General features: G+C 47.1%; 1 protein-coding gene across 1 annotated transcript in view; it reads right to left on the bottom strand.

Annotated features, from left to right (window-relative positions):
* LOC110534570 (zeta-sarcoglycan-like) overlaps positions 1–19,198 on the bottom strand; it is a 316,878-nt gene that overhangs the window by 52,742 nt on the left and 244,938 nt on the right. The window contains exon 4 of the mRNA XM_036953988.1: positions 4,718–4,805. Within this exon, the coding sequence (XP_036809883.1) occupies positions 4,718–4,805 (88 nt within the window). The remainder of the gene's footprint in view (positions 1–4,717; positions 4,806–19,198) is intronic.

Raw genomic sequence — 19,198 nt, 5'->3', positions numbered from 1 at the left:
TGGTTGTCTCACCAAGCTACCTTAAGATGAACGTCACTCTGGATAAGTGTCTGCTAAATGACCATAATAACTGCAAATGTAATATCAGAGGGGGAAATGGCTGCTGGACGTCAACGGAAACACTCTAGAGCAGAGTTTACACTCACAACACTTCACAGGGTGGCTTGTTAGGGCACTTTGGAACACTTTGGAGAAGACAAGGACATTGCCACTTAGCCACAACCGGTGATAAGAAGTAGTTAAATCCACGTTGACAGCAGCAGCCCACACCGAGGAGATATTGGGTCTGGACTGTCGTCTGAAACTTTTGCTCCTCAGAAGATTAATGACAACAGGGCGTTATAAACGAGCTGTTCGAGATCATTAATTGATGCAGATTTTCCTGTGATTAGAGAACGATGAAGGATGATCCTCTGTGGTGATATTGAACACGCAGGAAATGTCACTTGTTAAATCAGAGATCGGGTTCCAGGCCGACGACATTACAGACGCGACATTGCAGACGTGACATTACAGACGTGACATTGCAGACGCGACATTGCAGACGTGACATTACAGACGTGACATTGCAGATGTGACATTACAGATGTGACATTACAGACGTGACATTGCAGACGTGACATTACAGACGTGACATTGAAGACGTGACATTACAGACGTGACATTACAGACGTGACATTGCAGATGTGACATTACAGACGTGACATTGCAGACATGACATTGCAGACGTGACATTGCAGACGCGACATTGCACCAACCAAAGGCAGAGTCCCACGTCAACGACTGTCAGGCATCACATTGCTATAGAATATAATGTGGTTCGTGAATATGTTCAACATCCAGGCATGAGAAAGCAGATGACTGCTTTGCAGTCAGTCTGGAACGAGGGCAGTTTGGGGGTTTGGGGAGAACCACAAAGAGGGAAGGGGCAATCCCTGTTTGGTGCCATTTTGACCTGTCAAATACAAAGTAGAGGGAATGGGGGAAGAGACAACAAAGTCTGGAGTCATTTTTTCCTGTCAAAATATAAAGTCTGAAGAAAAAAGTTGATGTTTTGAACTGGTCGAGTTAGTTGGTCACGGGAACTCGTCGAGCTAGTTCGTCACGGCCCCTTTGAACGAGGGCTGAGAAATGCTGAATTAATTTGGACTTTCAAAAGTAAACACTGAAGAAGGTGATGCAACTCTGCGAAACAACGAGGCCATCGCTGGTCTCTTTTTGAAGTGCTGAAATCAGTCAGAGAGCGGAGTCTCCTGGAAGAAGACCTTTCGACTCTTTGAAGGTGCTTTTTGAAAAACTAAAGAGCCGTGGAGTGAAGCAGTCAGAAAACTGCAGCGCGCAGCAACTTTTACCCCAGGTTAGAAAAACTACACATGATTTATGGACAAACATACACAAATTATGTATCTAAATAAGATTACACTCATTAATAAAGAGCGCGGGAGAAAAAAGGGAAAAAGTGTGGTTTTATCCGACACATTAATCAAGAGAATCTTTTCGGCCAGGGAGACGAAGGAGGCAAAGAAGAGACGATGCTAAAAGGTGGATTTAATCACACACTCTTCATGGCTGTCTGTAAACACGGAGGCCTGCGGTGTCATCTGTACACACACATCAATAACCGGCATGACATTGATGGGAGAATAGCAAAATGAGTACTTCCTTCATAAAAATGGACAGATTCTATTCTAACACATCCCAATATACCTTTAGCAAATATGTTCTCATTGAGAATGATCTCGCGTCACAAAGCATATGCACTGCTAGTTCATCATCTTTTATATGCCACCTGTGAAGAACAGTTGCAAACGGTCGGTAGTAGCCACAGGGAAAGACGGCCCCGTGCCCCGTACAGGCACAGCAGACATGATCAAATGTATAATTCATATTCTTGTCACTGAAGCTGTCTCTTACCCAGAATGACTCAAGGGCAAGTTAGACTTTGAGTACATACCAAATTGCTTAATAGCAAGTAAGAGCAAATACCAAAAGAACAAGGAAGTAGAGCTTTCAACACCTGTTCCTATTGGACGCTAAGAATGGGTGACAGAGCGGGGATCCAATCAGAGTGCCTCATTCTATCTCTTTACCCCAAAGTCCTGTGTGGTAATCACAGAACATCTCCCACTCCCACCCTTGCCTTAATCCATTCCACATGATACAGCAGCTGGACAAAAAAAATGAGTGGAACGATTCCTCCGAGATAAAAGAGAAAATAATTACTGAGCAGGAGAAGATAACGGGACATAAATGAAGCCTGAAGTTTAGAAGCTCATTACAAAGTCATAGGGGAGTTTGCCAGTTTAAGGTTTGAAGTCCATTTCTTCTAGGAAAGGGACAAGGAGAGGAAAGGGTATAAAAGCAGTGTTTTGGATAGAGTGTTCGGCTGGACGGTGAAAGTCACTTCTAAAATTGGCAGCGTGGCGGGTGAGAGTGATCCCTGTGACGTTGTTGTCACACACTCACAGTCACATACGCCCTTATGCGCTGTCTTTCCCAAAAATGCATTTTGGCCCCCGTCGCCAGTTTTGGTCGCCTGTCTCCTGCCACGGTCGTAATGAAATCTTCCCGCAAAGTGAGAAAGCCATTTATTACCCAGAATGCACTTATACAAATGAAAAGTCAATGACACACCCCAACAACAAAAAAAGACAACAGACGTTCCCGTTCGCCCTCGCTGTCCTCCGAGCAGCTGGGCACCACGTCCAGAAAATACTCTCATGATGTTATTCTCTCTCCGAGGGGGGAAGGAGGACACAGGACTAGGAGATTGCTGCTGTAGACTGATCCAAGGACAGTTTTCGAGTTTTTCTTCACTTCTGATTGTTAAGGATTTAGAGAGGCTTAGCTGATCCTAGATCTGTGGTTAAAGGCAATTTCTACATGGAGAGGAGGACAAATAGCATTTTGGTGTCAGAAAGGGGGGCCAAAAGCCTACTTTCAGTGGGCCAAGTTCACTTTTCATTTTTACGAGCCCTGATTCGGATATGGGCCGTGACAGGTCCTCACTCAAATTAACGAGGTGACAGGAATAGAGAGGAAGGAAGGAGGGAGGGAGGGAGGGAGGGAGGGAGGGAGGGAGGGAGGGAGGGAGGGAGGGAGGGAAAGAAGGAGGATAAAACAGAGTGCAGTGCTCAAGGCTCAGTGATGGCTCTGTCTGTTCCTCTGTGCCACGGGGTAACTTCATGGCCTTTAGCAACTGGCTGAGGGAGGGGAATAAGGTGTGTGTATGTGTGTGTGTGTGTGTGTGTGTGTGTGTGTGTGTGTGTGTGTGTGTGTGTGTGTGTGTGTGTGTGTGTGGAGTTCCAAGGCCCTAATAGCACCAAGTGAACTGTGTGTGCGTGTCTCCTCCAAGGACCTTATGATCAGAGCACATCAGCCGTGATTTCAAAGTGTGTCTCATAATTGACTGTAATATAATTTATCTGAGCTTATGGACAGAGGAACTTTGAAATACAGAGAGAGAGAGAGACAGACAGACAGACAGACAGACAGACAGACAGACAGACAGACAGACAGACAGACAGACAGAGAAAGAGAGAGAGAGAGAGAGAGAGAGAGAGAGAGTAAATTAGAGAGAGAGAGAGAGAGCGAAAGAGAGAGAGAGAGAGAGAGAGAGAGAGACATACAGAGAGAGAGTAAATTAGAGAGAGAGCGGGAGAGAGAGAGAGAGAGAGAGAGAGAGAGAGAGAGAGAGGAAACTGTGGATGGGACGATCAGGATGTGGAGTAAAACTCCAAAGTACCACACTGTTCTCAAAGTTGGAAGATGAATGTTATCACTAGCCAGTTCACAGATGGAGAACAGTAAGAGATAGAGAGGAGAAGAGAGAGCGATAGAGAGAGGGAAAGAGGGAGGGGGAGGAGTCAGAGGGAATGGAGGAAGAGAGAAATATTAGAGAGAGAGAGAGAGAGAGAGAGAGACTAACACACTAAGGTTGCCTGAGTACCACACTAAGAGACAGGGTCACACTGGTCTCACCAGGTACCCTTATCTCCTTGGACCAGAGACCACTAAGCTGATAAGTACAATGATAGCCATCTAAGAAGGTTGAGTCGCTCTCTCTCTCCTGTGGGTCCACTAGTCTGCCAATGTTACTGCTATGTATGAGTCCCGTCCAGATACCAGTTTCCCAATCAATCATGGCCATATCCAAGGGGGCAGCAGTCCAGTAAAACGTGTGCACAGTCTCCCTCCGAAAGCCCCTTTCCTCCTGACTAGAAAGTGTGTGAGTGTTGTCAACATGCTGACTCAGAGCTCCTTCAGAAACCCTTGGAATCCTTCTGGAATCTCTGACAGGGGGAGAGGAGGGAATTCTGTTCCGGACTTCCGGAACAATGCAGAACTCCCCCAGAATGATGTGTTGGAGCCAGCAAGTCAGTCAGTCAGTGAGGCACCATGCGTTGTAGCCCAGGGGGCGGGGATAGTTAACGGAAGCCCCATCATGTGCTTGGTCGGGTTCTCCCCAGCCCGGGGGTTTCTGAGGCCCTGCTGTCTTGGGGTTACACTTCTTGGAACACAACTACCCAAGATGGGCTACTTTTGTTCAAGAGTCCAGGTAATCTGTGTGTGTGTTAGTGTGTGTGTGTGCTTGTTCGTGTGTGTGTGTGTGTGGGGGCGGGTGTGTTTGCATGTGTGTGTGTGAACGGGGGTGTGTGTGGGGCGGGTGTGTGTACGTGTGTGTGTGGCCAGCTGGTGGCGGCGGAGGCTGACTCACCCACAGTGAGCTGTCCTGTTAGCTGACCAAGGTTGTTTCTTGCGTTCACCGTCACATTCCTGTCTGACTGCAGGATCAGAGGATTGTCCTAGAGAGAGAGAGAGAGAGAGAGAGAGAGAGAGAGAGAGAGAGAGAGAGAGAGAGAGAGAGAGAGAGAGAGAGAGAGCAAATCGCTAGAGCAAATGGCTACAGCAACAATGGATAATCTTCACAATAAATGTACCGGCACTGTTCGGGGTCAAGGACGAGTCAGTCACTCATGCTACTGCTTAATAAACCCCTAACAGGCACTTTACATGCCAAACCATACAGAATACCTCTCTTCCCCTTCCACCCCCTTCTCTCTCTGTAGGGTGGCAGGGAGTCTAGTGTGTTGGGCCAGTAACCGCAAGGTTCAAATATCCAAGCCAGAAAGGTGATGAAAATATATTGATCTGCCCTTGAGCAAGGCACTTAACCCTAAAATGCTCCAGGGGCATGTACTACTATGTCTGACCCTGTAAAACAACATATATCACTGTTATCTGTCTGGTGTATCTGACAATAACAGCGTCTGTCTGTCTGTCCGTCCGTCCGTCCGTCCGTCTGTGTGATGTTTCTAAAACAACCACCTGATGGCAGAGTATACAACCTCACTGAGTTCCATTGAAGTCCATTGTAGTGCTCTGAACTGATGTTGCCCTGCAACGGTCCTCTATAAATAAGTTTATCCCTCTCCATTCCATCTGAGTACAACATGCGGTGATTGTGACTCACTCATTCCTAGAACATTTAGGCTTTGAACAGAGAGCGAATAATGCACAGCAGAACGCTGAGAACACTTAGTCGAAAGCTCTGTTGAAATGGGGATTGAAATGGAATATGTTTTTCATGACCTTCAACGATGAGTACGAATACATCTTCAGACTTAAAATGGAGAATTAGTGACTAAGATTGGATTGCCGTAAATGTTGATATAATTTCCTCAGGATGACTCCATTGAGTGATTCATTAACATGAATCACTCCCATGGCCATTGCCGGAAGCAATTTTAGAGAATCCCTATACCAAGGTACAACACAAAGGAAAAACCCAGCAGCCACTAAATAAACCCACGTGTTTACACCAGGGAGTCATCTAAACTCTATTGAATGGTCCTGATATGACCACTAATTCAATTGCTGCAGCACACAGTCTGTCAATACACTCCACCCTTTCGTTCAAATGCAAATGTCTCAGCCACTCCGTGAAGTGACAGGTTTATATTAAGCCAACTAAATTGGGTAGTGCTATCCGGGATCCTTGAGACATCCATGCCCTAAACCCTAGCCTTAACCCCTACCCTTACCCTTACCCCAAACCTTAACCATAACCCTTACCTAATCTTTACCTTTACTTTAACCCTGACCTTAACCCTTACCTTAACCATTTCAAATGTCAACGTCAATGGGGTAACGTCAGAGTTGGGACGTCCCAAGAATCCCTGATAGCATAGACCATTCTAAAAGTTGCAAAGTCAGTGGCGAGGATCCTCTGAAAAGTCACAGGCTTATATTAAGCCAGCTAAATATTGCCCTAAAAGTTGAGAGGTGCAGCGGTTGAGGACCCGGGGTTGTGGCCTGAGACTGGCTTAGTGAGCTTGACTGCAGGTCAGAGTTCATTTGAGTCTCTGTGCAATCAGTTTGATTGGTGAAGAGCACAAACACCGTTAGAAACACACACACACACACACACACACACACACACACACACACACACACACACGGGCTCAGTTGAAGGGATTTAGATGTCTGAAGTGCTGGCTCTTTAGAAGTGTGCCAGGTGCCGATTCCTCTCTCCCAGAGCGCTCTCTTTTGTTCCTGTTAGTTCCTCCCTCCTCCACCCTCCCTCTACACCCCACATACAGTACGTACATGAAATCTGGCCCTTTGTGATGAAGTCGCCTCCCAAGGTCAAGAGGGAACGTAGGAAGAGCTTTTTGTAGAAGTGCTATCTATTGGACCATGTGACCTGACCAGGTAAAACTACTGACCCCTCGTTACAAGCTATAAATGTAGTCCGGTAAAACTCCTGGTCCTAGCTATGAAAAACACTGAAACAAGAGACTTTGAAACTGGCACGGTGCAAAACATGACGTCATCATTTGAATCTCGAAAACAAAAGAGGGGGGATGTGGTAAGAGTCAAACAGGGTTTATTTAGAGCAGCTTGGCACCCATAGTCATAGTCTCAAACACACACCGCAGGGTGGAGTTCACTAGCGCCGTCCTGCCGGTGTCCTGCGCCGTCCTGCCGGTGTCCTGCTCCGTCCTGCCGTCCTGCCGGTGTCCTGCGCCGTCCTGCCGGTGTCCTGCGCCGTCCTGCCGGTGTCCTGCGCCGTCCTGCCGGTGTCCTGCTCCGTCCTGCCGGTGTCCTGCGCCGTCCTGCCGGTGTCCTGCGCCGTCCTGCCGGTGTCCTGCGCCGTCCTTCCGGTGTCCTGCGCCGTCCTTCCGGTGTCCTGCGCCGTCCTGCCGCTTCACCATGACTTAGGAGAATTCATTAAAATAACGCTCTGTGCTTTGAGCCTCCGTCGTCACGGTCAGAGGAACAACTCTCACCTCGTCACTACTTACTGATTCCAAGTCAAGGTCCAAATGCAAAGTGTCCGGACAGTGTTTTTTATACCAGGTTGTGTGTAGAGGTGTGTGCCACAACACACTGTCAGGTCGATTTCTACCCAGAGACGAGGAAAGGTCATTGATTGGCCAGAGACCCCTAATTCAAGACTCGACCAGTTCCAGGCTGACTACATTGCAGATGCACGCCAGATCTAACAACGTCTGGATGGGTGTTTAACATATCAGATAACCACATCATATGATAAAGCAACCTGATGCTCGACTGTCGAGGAGGTGGCACGCAACCATTGGCTGATGCAGTGCAACATCTGCAATGTAGTAGGCCTGGAACACCAAGGTGACCAGTAGTCATCTTTACATACTTCTTCTTCACTGAACCAAAATTGGTTCCATATAGAACCCTTGGATTCCATATAGGGTTCTTTAAGGAACCAATTCCGTTTCTATACTGAGCAAAAATAACAAAGATTTTACTGAGTTACAGTTCATATAAGCAAATCAGTCAATTGAAATAAATGCATTAGGCCTTAATGTATGGATTTCACATGACTGGGCAGGGGTGCAGCGAGGGCATAGGCCCACCCGCTGGGGAGCCAGGCTCAGCCAATCAGAATGAATTTTTCACCACAAAAGGGCTTTATTACAGACAGAAATATTCCTCAGGAAAAAAATACAAATAAAAGACTACCCACGATGCCCAGACTAAGATGAATTCATTAAATGCATTCTGAGAAGCAGGTCTCTCTCTCTATAATGGAAAACGTAGGGGAATGAATAAACTGCAGGTGACCCAATTTTTCTGTTGATTTCCCCAAATTAATATGCCGCTGTTCGGCCGTGAATTCAAATGAGAATATCCTGTTAAATTGGGAGAGAGTTGCTGATCCGATTGAGAGAGAGAGCGAGAGAGAGAGAGAGAGAGAGAGAGAGAGAGGGAGAGAGACAGATAGATTTTTTCCCCATTCTGCCACCTGCGATTCATTATCCCCACTTTCATTGTTTTCTCCTGTTTATGACGGCAGGCCCAAACTAATAAATCACACCTGCTTGGCTCTAATTTTAGAATGCCGTGGACCGGCTCGGCGGTAGCATTCACCAAATCATTTCGCCTCACCTAATTGGTGAATACCCCGCTTTTGGAATGAATTATTTGCAATGGTGCGTATGATGGGATTTAGTATTGTTCTCCACGCAGTTTCAATTGATAGGACTTTGCTATGCGTGAAAACACTGGGCCCTGAATTCTTCCATGGACTCATCGCCCCAAGGCTCAGCCACTGTAGCCTACGTTCAATTGTGTGTGATTTGAAGTCACTGTGGAAAAGAGCATATCCTAAATAATTACAATTTAATTCTCTGTGGATTTGAGGGAAGCCTCAGAGCCCAAATGCTGATTAACAAACATATATTAATTTTTAGCTGGTAAACAGACATCCATGTAACCTTATAATCCCGCTTTCAAAGAAATAGCCCTTCCAATTATTCAATCTCTTCCGCCTTCAATCCTGTCCTTTAAAGGCTTTCTGATTTCGGTTGCATCTTATTAAATTCAAAGTGTTTTGTATTTCGGGCAATTACCCAGAAGCCTCTCTAGTCTAAGCCTGGGTTGGCTCTTCAAGTCCATTCATGGCCACATTCAAGTTTTACTGTACTAAGAATAATTAGACAGTCAATAGATTCCCTTCACTTTGGTCGTTTGTATAGGCGGACGCACGTCAGAAAGCTGAATTTAATTAGTTGGGTAATAAGCGGAAGAGTGCAGGGTTGGATCGGTAGGGTCTTATCGGTCTTTCAGCTTTGCTGCTGTGAATAGCAATGCAGCTGGTGGAGGATAAATACGACATCCCTCCACAGGACTCTCTGAAGACCCCAGTGTCTGAATTTAACCCTGTGAAGTGTGTACATTTAGTAGGCAAATTAATGAAAAGAAAGAAAACGGGCAATGCTTTCGGTGGCCCTCATAACGCTACTAGAGGGGTTAACAAGCAATGGTGTTCACAAATGTGGTGCTGCTTAGGCATTCTGGACATCATTTTCAATTCTCCGCTCCCCTTTCCGACACGTGTGACATTATTCCATTGGCAGGTGCAGCAATAGTGTTTCCCGCTTCGATTACGTCCGCTTTCCGAAACGAGCGCCAGGTGGGTTTTAGTGAGTCTCAGGACAAAATTGACAAAACCAAAATGATTCAGCGTGTGAAAGAATGGATCCCTCGGGGGCGTACCACAACAACAGTAATGTACGTGCTTCTACATCTGCATCGCTTGCTGTTGGGGGTTTTAGGCTGGGTTTCTGTACAGCACTTTGTGACATCGGCTGACGTAAAAAGGGCTTTATAAATACATTTGATTTGATTGATTGATATAGAGGATGGATGAGCCGGATTGGCATCGGTGTCCTGCCTTATGTCCACCAGATGATATGAGTTTTGTTTTGCAGGATGTAACGCCGGTATTTTCCGTACTTGACGTTCGCTCTGTGTGTGTACCTCTGTTTGTACCTCCTCACCGCAAAGCAACGCGCGAGTTGATAGTTTTGAACGCATGCGGTTCACAGAACGTAGCGTTGCTGACTGCTCCACTGACAATTAATGACTTCCCCCGGAACGCAAAGAGTTTGATGCATCTGGTGGACATGAGGCATAACAGTGTGCCTCCGGGCACCATTTGTCTTTTCCCCAGCAGAGTATCTTATCGGGGCGATGGATCTGCCTTACACCCCCCTCCGGGCCTGCCAAGCAGCAAATAAATCTGGCCCTGGAGAAGAAGACACAACGCTGAGGTTCAACCTGGAGAACATTTGTTTAGGGAGCAGAAGTAGTGAGTATAGTCATCACCATTCTCTGCAGCTCTACCTGACTACTTCACAGTTTGACTGTTTTACTCTGCCTGACCAGGACCTGGGTTGCAGGAGGGAAAATACAGCGACTCTTGTTCCTACCACTGACTAGCTGTGCTTCTGGGATTCTCACTGTGTGTGTGCGTCCATGCGTTCGTGCCTGCGGGTGTCCGACAACGTGTGCCTTTCACCAAGCAAACAGAACGCACAGAGAACTCCAGAACTCAGACCTGTAGCCAAGCTCCTCATCAGCCGGTCTTCAGCCACAACACTTCAAGAGCTTCTAATAGCTACATACGGTATGAGACAACGTACAGTTTAAGACGATATGAGTTATGAGACAACTTACAGTATAAGACGATATGAGTTATGAGACAACTTACAGTATAAGACGATGTGAGTTATGAGACAGCTTTGTACTTGACAAAAGTAACTAAATATTTCAACTTTTACTGTAACTAAGAGCCTCTGACATCAATCCTACCGGTACACGATGGACATCCAACACCCTGGCATATAGCAGCAGTATATTTACACCTGATCCATGTCTATTAATGGATCACACAAACTACTTCAACTAAATAATGTTCTGTTGTCACATAAACTCTGGATAGGTCCAGTGAAATGTGTTGTTTTACAGGGTCGGCCATAGTAGTACGGAGATTAGGGTTAAGTGCCTTGCTCAAGGGAACATTGATCGATTTTTCACCTTGTCAGCTCGGGTATTCAAACCAGCAACCTTTTGGTTACTGGCCCAATGCTCTACCTGCTAGGCTACAGCGCTCCACAAGCTGTCCCCAACGTTTTGGTTACTGGCCCAATGCTCTACCTGCTAGGCTACAGCACTCCACGAGCTGTCCCCAACATTTTGGTTACTGGCCCAATGCTCTACCTGCTAGGCTACAGCACTCCACAAGCTGTCCCCAACATTTTGGTTACTGGCCCAATGCTCTAGCTGCTAGGCTACAGCACTCCACGAGCTGTCCCCAACCTCTTGGTTACTGGCCCAATGCTCTACCTGCTAGGCTACAGCACTCCATGAGCTGTCCCCAACCTTTTGGTTACTGGCCCAATGCTCTACCTGCTAGGCTACAGCACTCCATGAGCTGTCCCCAACATTTTGGTTACTGGCCCAATGCTCTAGCTGCTAGGCTACAGCACTCCACGAGCTGTCCCCAACCTCTTGGTTACTGGCCCAATGCTCTACCTGCTAGGCTACAGCACTCCACAAGCTGTCCCCAACCTTTTACCACATCACATTCTAGAGACGTCTTTCAACAATGCTAAACCCTTATCATCACTGGAGGAAAGACAGACAATCCAAACCTGTTTGTATGAATGTGGAGACAAACGGGAGACAGAACATCCTCATGCAATGTATCACACACACACAGAAAGACACTCAGAGACATACAGACACACACACACACACAGACCCCCCCCCCCCCCCACACACACACACACACACGAGACACACACACACACACACACTCATGCAGTGCACACACAGACCCCCACCCCACACACACACACACGAGACACACACACACACACACACTCATGCAGTGCACACACAGACCCCCCCCCCCCACACACACATACATACACACACACGACACACACACACACTCTCATGCAGTGCACACACAGTGAGACCTCTGCTCTCTTCTGTAGTCCACCTTGTTTGCACCCTGCGTATCCCAACATCCTTTGAGACGAGACCATGTGACGCAGAGCGCCCACCTCTGATACTCCTTCTATCACCTCCATTATCCCCTTCACTCCTGCTGCTAGTCAATCACCGTGCTGTCACACACACATTTTAAACACTTTATTTGAATCCACCAATCAAATTTACCAAGAAAAAAACCCATTTCAAAGGTTCCTGTATCCATGGCACTCAAGGGTACAGAAAGCACCTCCTTCTCCAAACAGCTAGGCTGCTCACGACAACTGAAACAGAGCAGTACCTAGACACACGCGCACACACACACACACACACACACACACGCACACACGCACACACGCACACACACACACACACACACAGAAAATAGAGACATGCAAGAACACAAACGCAGCACACGCTGCATGCGTACACAGTTGCTGTCAACATATGCACAAAGACATGCAAACATAAAACATGGACATGAACAAACACAGGTATGCACACACACACACACACATACAATTGTACTCACACAGACATACAGTGTGTATATAGGTGTGTGTGAGTCTGCCTGGGGCCTTCAGAGGCATGTCTCTCCACTAATAGATTATTGATCAGAGGGCCAGTCCATCTCTCAGGCCTCCAGGCAGGGCCAGACAGCCTGTACTGTGTAAATAAACCCCCCCCCCCCCTCCCATCGGTTCTTCTAAAAGAAGGGCTTTGGTGTGATTTCAGTTTCCTCAGCCCTGTCTTTGCTCTGTCTGTCTGTGTTCCCTGGCATTTATTACACCATATTAACACGCTTATAACATAGTAATAAGACATTAATAACACATCCTACCCGCTTCTGTCACTCACCCTGACCCCCTTGGATTTAAAAGGACTTAGAGGGGCCGGGGTCAGCCGGTCCAATCTGTCCAGGGGAGAATAGAACTTAAATGAGGTCACGGCAGAGTTGTGTGTGTGTGTGTGTGTGTGTGTGTGTCACGGCAGAGTGGACTGCGCTGAGGGTTAACTACACAGGGTACCAGTGACGTCTGTGCTTTACAACTGTCACCGACTGGGTTTGAACTCGGGTCTCCTACGTGCCTACAAGACTGGGTTGGACTGCTAAGCTTCAGACTAGGCAGGTCTCAGGTAATGTCACTCATCACACCAACATTGGTCACTGAACACAAGAGTATGGTAATGACACCAAAATGCCATAAATATAATTTTATTTTAAATTTGCTCAAAGGTTTTATTTTATCCCCGAGCGAAGGTTCAAAATGAAGCTAGAGGATAGTGATTTATGTAATAAACACCCAATCTGAGCTGGGCAATTATACAGTGCATTCAGAAAGTATTCAGACCCCTCTTGACTTTTTCCACATTTTGTTACGTTACAGCCTTATTCTAAAACGGATGAAATACCTTTTTTCCCTCATCAATCTACACTCAACACCCCATAATGACAAAGCAAAAACAGGGTTTATAGACATTTAAATGTGGAAAAAGTCAAGGGGTCTGAATACTTTCCAAATGCACCGTATGTTCGACTAGTTTGGATTCATATCCATTATTGGCCGCTTAAAAGGCAAGGCAAACAAAATAAGGGTTTAGTCTTGGGATTCTTCTTGACAAGTCACATCAGAGATGTAGCTCAGTCTCCATCATACAAATATAATCAATGATCATTGACTATTTATATAGTCTCCGTGGCCTAACAGGATCTCTGCTCTCATTAAAAAAGCATGGCTTAACTACAGGGTCAACCAAGGCAACCAAGACGTTTCCAGTTCATCCCTCTCTCTTCCTATCTCTGGGACTTGGTCAACGTATCCTGTATCAAACATGTCTGACTAAAATGCACAGAACTAGTCTGTCGGTCACAGCTATAGATTACTTAACCGTTCACACTGATTAAACAGCCACTATATCCCTCTGGAGCCCGACTTGTCATTCCACTGGCCCGCGATCAACCGGGTGTTTTCTCTTTGCATGCTGCTGATTACAGAAGTGTTATTTGGCCCGTCCCCCACCATTTTGTTACTTCTTTTCATTTTGTCTCTGGTTCCATTGAATTATGTATCGTCAATTCCCTAAACGAAGCTGGAGCTAGTTCAAACTGAATTCTCGCATCCGCTGAGTTTGTAAAGGAGATGAGGGAGTGTCGTGTTTCTTGTCACACTCTCCAGACTCCAGAGTGAGGCTTTCATTTGCATCTTTTTGCCTGTCCATTGATCTTTGGGGTGATACATTTTGTTGGCACATTTACTTGCTCGAGACATCTCCACCAATTCCCTTTGCTGACGTTTAATGGCAGAGATGTTTCATATAACGGGAAACAGGAAAGTCGTCTAATGTGCTCTCTCTCCCTCTCTCTTGCCCTTTCCCTCTCTCCGTGTCCTTTTCCCTTTCCTGTGTGAATGCGGAGCTGTACTGTGTGGTGTGAGGAGAACATCATAATTGATGCAGTGCAATGTTGATGCAATAATGATGCAGTGGAATCTGTTGATCACATTTGTATATGATTCAACATGAAAGATCATGAGTTGGTAATCAAATGAATTTCGGTACACGCGTTATAGGCATATCTGGATACACTGTGTACTACTTTAGTGGGGTCGGTTCCAAAGTTGCAGGGCCTGCAAACACTAAACTGATGTGAATTCTGCTTCACTAAGACTGCTACAGCTCCTAACCATAGAGAGAGAGAGAGAGAGAGAGCCTTGAATCACTGAACCCAACTCTAAAAGTAGCACACCTCCCTCTACCTCACTGTATCCTCCCTCTATCCCCCTCTATCCTCCCTCTAACCTTCCTGTATCCTCCCTGTATCCTCTCTGTATCCTCCCTCTAACCTTCCTGTATCCTCCCTCTATCCTCCCTCTATCCCCCCTTTACCCCCCTTTACCCCCCTTTACCTCCCTGTATCCTCCCTGTATCCTCCCTTTACCTCCCTTTACCTCACTGTATCCTCCCTTTACCTCCCTGTATCCTCCCTCTATCCTCCCTGTATCCTCCCTTTACCTCCCTCTATCCTCCCGCTATCCTCTCTGTATCCTCCCTCTAACCTTCCTGTATCCTCCCTCTATCCTCCCTCTACCTCCCTGTATCCTCCCTTTACCTCCCTGTATCCTCCCTCTACCTCCCTCTATCCTCCCGCTATCCTCCCTCTGATCCTTTGTCTGCACCTCCCAGGGCATTTGAACTGATTCCAGAGGCCGACCCAAAACAACGCCGTCGGAGGAGAGGGTGCCGGAGCGGTCTTCTAGTGAGGCTTCGGACGCTAATGTCCACTCCCGAGTTAACAAAGTCGTTGAAATCTGGGCAAGAGTTGCTTTCCAAAGAGATGTCCTGGGTGGTAACATGGCTAGCTCTGGACATGCTGTCGGAGTCCATACAGCCAACGGGATTTTCAGTGCATCATGCCGACAGGAACAAACATTTCTCTGGTAAGAAGAAGGGCGGTGGTGTATGTTTCATGATTAACAACTCATGATTAACAACTCATGGTGTAATTGTAACAACATACAAGTCCTTTTGGTCACCTGTCCTAGAATTCCTCAATCAAATGCCGATCGTATTGTCTCCCAAGAGAACTATCCTCGGTTATCGTCACAGACGTGTTTATCCCCCCCGCAAGCGGATACCAAAACGGCCATCAAGGCCATCACTTTACTGGACATTATGCAAACTGGAAACCATATATTGTAGCTGTGGATTTTAATCTGCTAATCTGAGAACAAGGCTACCTAAATTCTATCAGATTATTGATTGCAGAGTAACACACTCGATCACTGCTACTCTAACTTCCGCAGTGCATACAAGGCCCTACCCCGCGACTCCATCTGACCGCGACTCCATCTTGTTGCTCCCCTCGTATAGGCAGAATCTAAAACAGGAAGCGCCGGTGCTTAGCTCTATCCAATGCTGGTCTGACCAATTGGATTCCATGCTTCAAGATTGCTTCGATCACGTGGATTGGGATATGTTCCGGGTATCCTCAGACAATAACATTAATGTATACACTGACTCAGTGAGCGAGTTTATAAGGAAGTGTATAGGAGATGTTGTACCCACTGTGACTATTAAAACCTTCCCTAACCAGAAACCGTGGATTGATGGCAGCATTCGCGCAAAACTGAAAGCACGTTCTACAGCATTTAATCATGGCAAGACGACTAGAAATATGACCGAATACAAACAGTGTATTTATTCCCACCGTAAGGCAATCAAACAAGCAAAGTGTTAGTATAGAGACAAAGTGGAGTCACAAATCAACGGCTCAAACACGAGACGTAAGTGGCAGGGTCTACAGACAATAACGGATTACAAACAGAAAACCAGCCCCATTGAGGACATCAACGTCTTGCTCCCAGACAAATTAAACAACTTCTTTGCCCGCTTTGAGGACAACACAGAAAAACAATGGGCTGTCCTTCTCCGTGGCCGACATGAGTAAAACATTTAAACGTGTTAACCCATGCAAGGCTGCCGGCCCAGACGGCATCCCTGCCCACGTCCACAGAGCATGCACAGAACAGCTGGCTGGTGTGTTTACGGACATATTCTCTCAATCCCTTTTACAGTCTGCTGTCCCCACATACTTCAAGATGGCCACCATTGTTCCTGTTCCCAAGAAAGCTAAGGTAACTGAACAAAATGACTATCGCCCCGTAGCACTCACTTCTGTCATGTGCTTTGAGAGACTAGTCAAGGATCATATCACCTCCACCCTACCTGTTACCCTAGACCCACTTCAATTTGCTTACCACCCCAATAGGTCCACAGACGATGCAATCGCAATCACACTGCACACTGCCCTATCCCATCTGGACAAGAGGAATACCTACATAAAAATGCTGTTCATTGACTACAGCTCAGCATTCAACACCATAGTACGCTCCAAACTCATCATTAAGCTTGAGACCCTGGGTGTCGACCCCGCCCTGTGCAACTAGGTCCTGGACTTCCTGACGGGTCGCACCCAGGTGGTGAAGGTAAGAAACAACATCTTCACTCCGCTGATCCTCAACACTGGAGCCCCACAAGGGTGCAATCTCAGCCCTCTCCTGTACTCCCTGTTCTCCCATGACTGCATGGCCATGCATGCCTCCAACTCAATCAACAAGTTTGCAAACGACACTACAGTGGTAGACTTGATTACCAACAATGACGAAACAGCCTACAGGGAGGAAGTGAGGGCCTTCGGAGTGTGGTGTCAGGAAAACAGCCTCTCGCTCAACGTCAACAAAACAAAAGAGATGATTGTGGACAGGAAACAGCAAAGGGAGCACCCCCCATCCACATTGTCAGGACAGCAGTGGAGAAGGTGGAAAGTTCCTTGGTGTACATATCACCGACAAACCAAAATGGTCCACGCACACAGACAGTGTGGTGAAGAAGGCGCAACAGCGCCTATTCAACCTCAGGAGGCTGAAAAAGTGTGTCTTGTCACCAAAAACCCTCACTGACTATTACAGGTGCACAATTGAGAGTATCCTGTTGGGCTGTATCACCGCCTGGTACGGCAACTGCACCGCCCACAACCACAGGGCTCTCCAGAGGGTGGTGCAGTCTGCACAACGCATCATCAGGGGCAAACTACCTGCCCTCCTACAACACTCTCCTACAACACCCTATATCACAGGAAGGCCAAAAAGATCATCAAGGATAATAACCATCAGAGCCACTACCTGTTCACCCAGCTATCATCCAGAAGGTACGGTCAGTACAAGTGCATCAAAGCTGGGACAGAGAGATTGAAAAACTGCTTCTATCTCAAGGCCATCAGATTGTTAAACAGCCATCACTAGCACAAGAGAGGCGGCTGCCTACCTTCAGACTTGATATCATTGGCCACTTTAATAAATGGAACACTAGTCACTTTAATAATGCCGCTTTACGAATGTTTATGTATCTCCCATTACTCATCTCATATGTATATACTGTATCCTTCACTATCTATTGCATCTTGGCCGCTCTGTCACTGCTCATCCATATATTTTATATTTATATATTCCCATCCCATTCCTTTACTAGATTGTGTGTATTAGGTTTAGTTGTGGAATTGTTAGATATTACCTGTTAGATACTGCTGCACTGTCAGATCTAGAAGCATAAGCATTTTCCTACACTCACAATAACATCTGCTAACCATGTGTATGTGACCAATAAAATGTGATTTAATTTGATTTTACCTCTCTCTAACCTCCATCTATCCTCCCTGTATCTTCCTTCTTACTCCCTCTACGTCCCTCTATCCTCCCACTACATCCCTCTACGTCCCTCTATCCTCCCACTATGTCCCTCTATCCTCCCTCTATCTTCCTTCTTCCTCCCACTACGTCCCTCTATCCTCCCTCTACGTCCCTCTATCCTCCCACTACATCCCTCTACGTCCCTCTATCCTCCCACTATGTCCCTCTATCCTCCCTCTATCTTCCTTCTTACTCCCTCTACGTCCCTCTATCCTCCCACTACCTCCCTCTACGTCCCTCTATCCTCCCACTACGTCCCTCTATCATCCCACTACCTCCCTCTACGTCCCTCTATCCTCCCACTACCTCCCTTTATCCTCCCTCTATCCTCTCACTACGTCCCTCTATCCTCCCACTACCTCCCTCTATCCTCCCTGTCTCTTCCTTCTTACTCCCACTACGTCCCTCTATGTCCCTCTATCCTCCCACTACCTCCCTCTACGTCCCTCTATCCTCCCACTACCTCCCTCTATCCTCCCACTACCTCCCTCTACGTCCCTGTATCCTCCCTCTATCCTCCCTGTATCTTCCTTCTTACTCCCACTACGTCCCTCTATGTCCCTCTATCCTCTCTCTACGTCCCTGTATCCTCCCTCTACGTCCCTGTATCCTCCCTCTACCTCCCTGTATCCTCCATCTACCTTCCTGTATCCTCCCTCTACGTCCCTGTATCCTCCCTCTACGTCCCTGTATCCTCCCTCTACGTCCCTGTATCCTCCCTCTACCTCCCTGTATCCTCCATCTACCTTCCTGTATCCTCCCTCTACCTCCCTGTATCCTCCCTCTAGCCCCCTCTTCTACCTCCCTCTACCTCCCTCTACGTCCCTGTATCCTCCCTCTACCTTCCTGTATCCTCCCTCTACCTCCCTCTACCTTCCTGTATCCTCCCTCTACCCCCCTCTTCTACCTCCCTCTGCCTTCCTGTATCCTCCCTCTACCCCCCTCTTCTACCTCCCTCTGCCTTCCTGTATCCTCCCTCTACCTCCCTGTATCCTCCCTCTACCTCCCTCTGTCCTCCCTCTACCTCCCTCTGTCCTCCCTCTACCTTCCTGTATCCTCCGTCTACGTCCCTGTATCCTCCGTCTACGTCCCTGTATCCTCCGTCTACCTCCCTCTACCTTCCTGTATCCTCC

This window comes from Oncorhynchus mykiss, chromosome 19 (genome assembly GCF_013265735.2).
Source record: "Oncorhynchus mykiss isolate Arlee chromosome 19, USDA_OmykA_1.1, whole genome shotgun sequence".
In the NCBI taxonomy this organism is placed as follows: Eukaryota; Metazoa; Chordata; class Actinopteri; order Salmoniformes; family Salmonidae; genus Oncorhynchus; species Oncorhynchus mykiss.
Note: the sequence above shows the minus strand (reverse complement) of the source record. Positions and strands in the feature narration are given on the sequence as shown.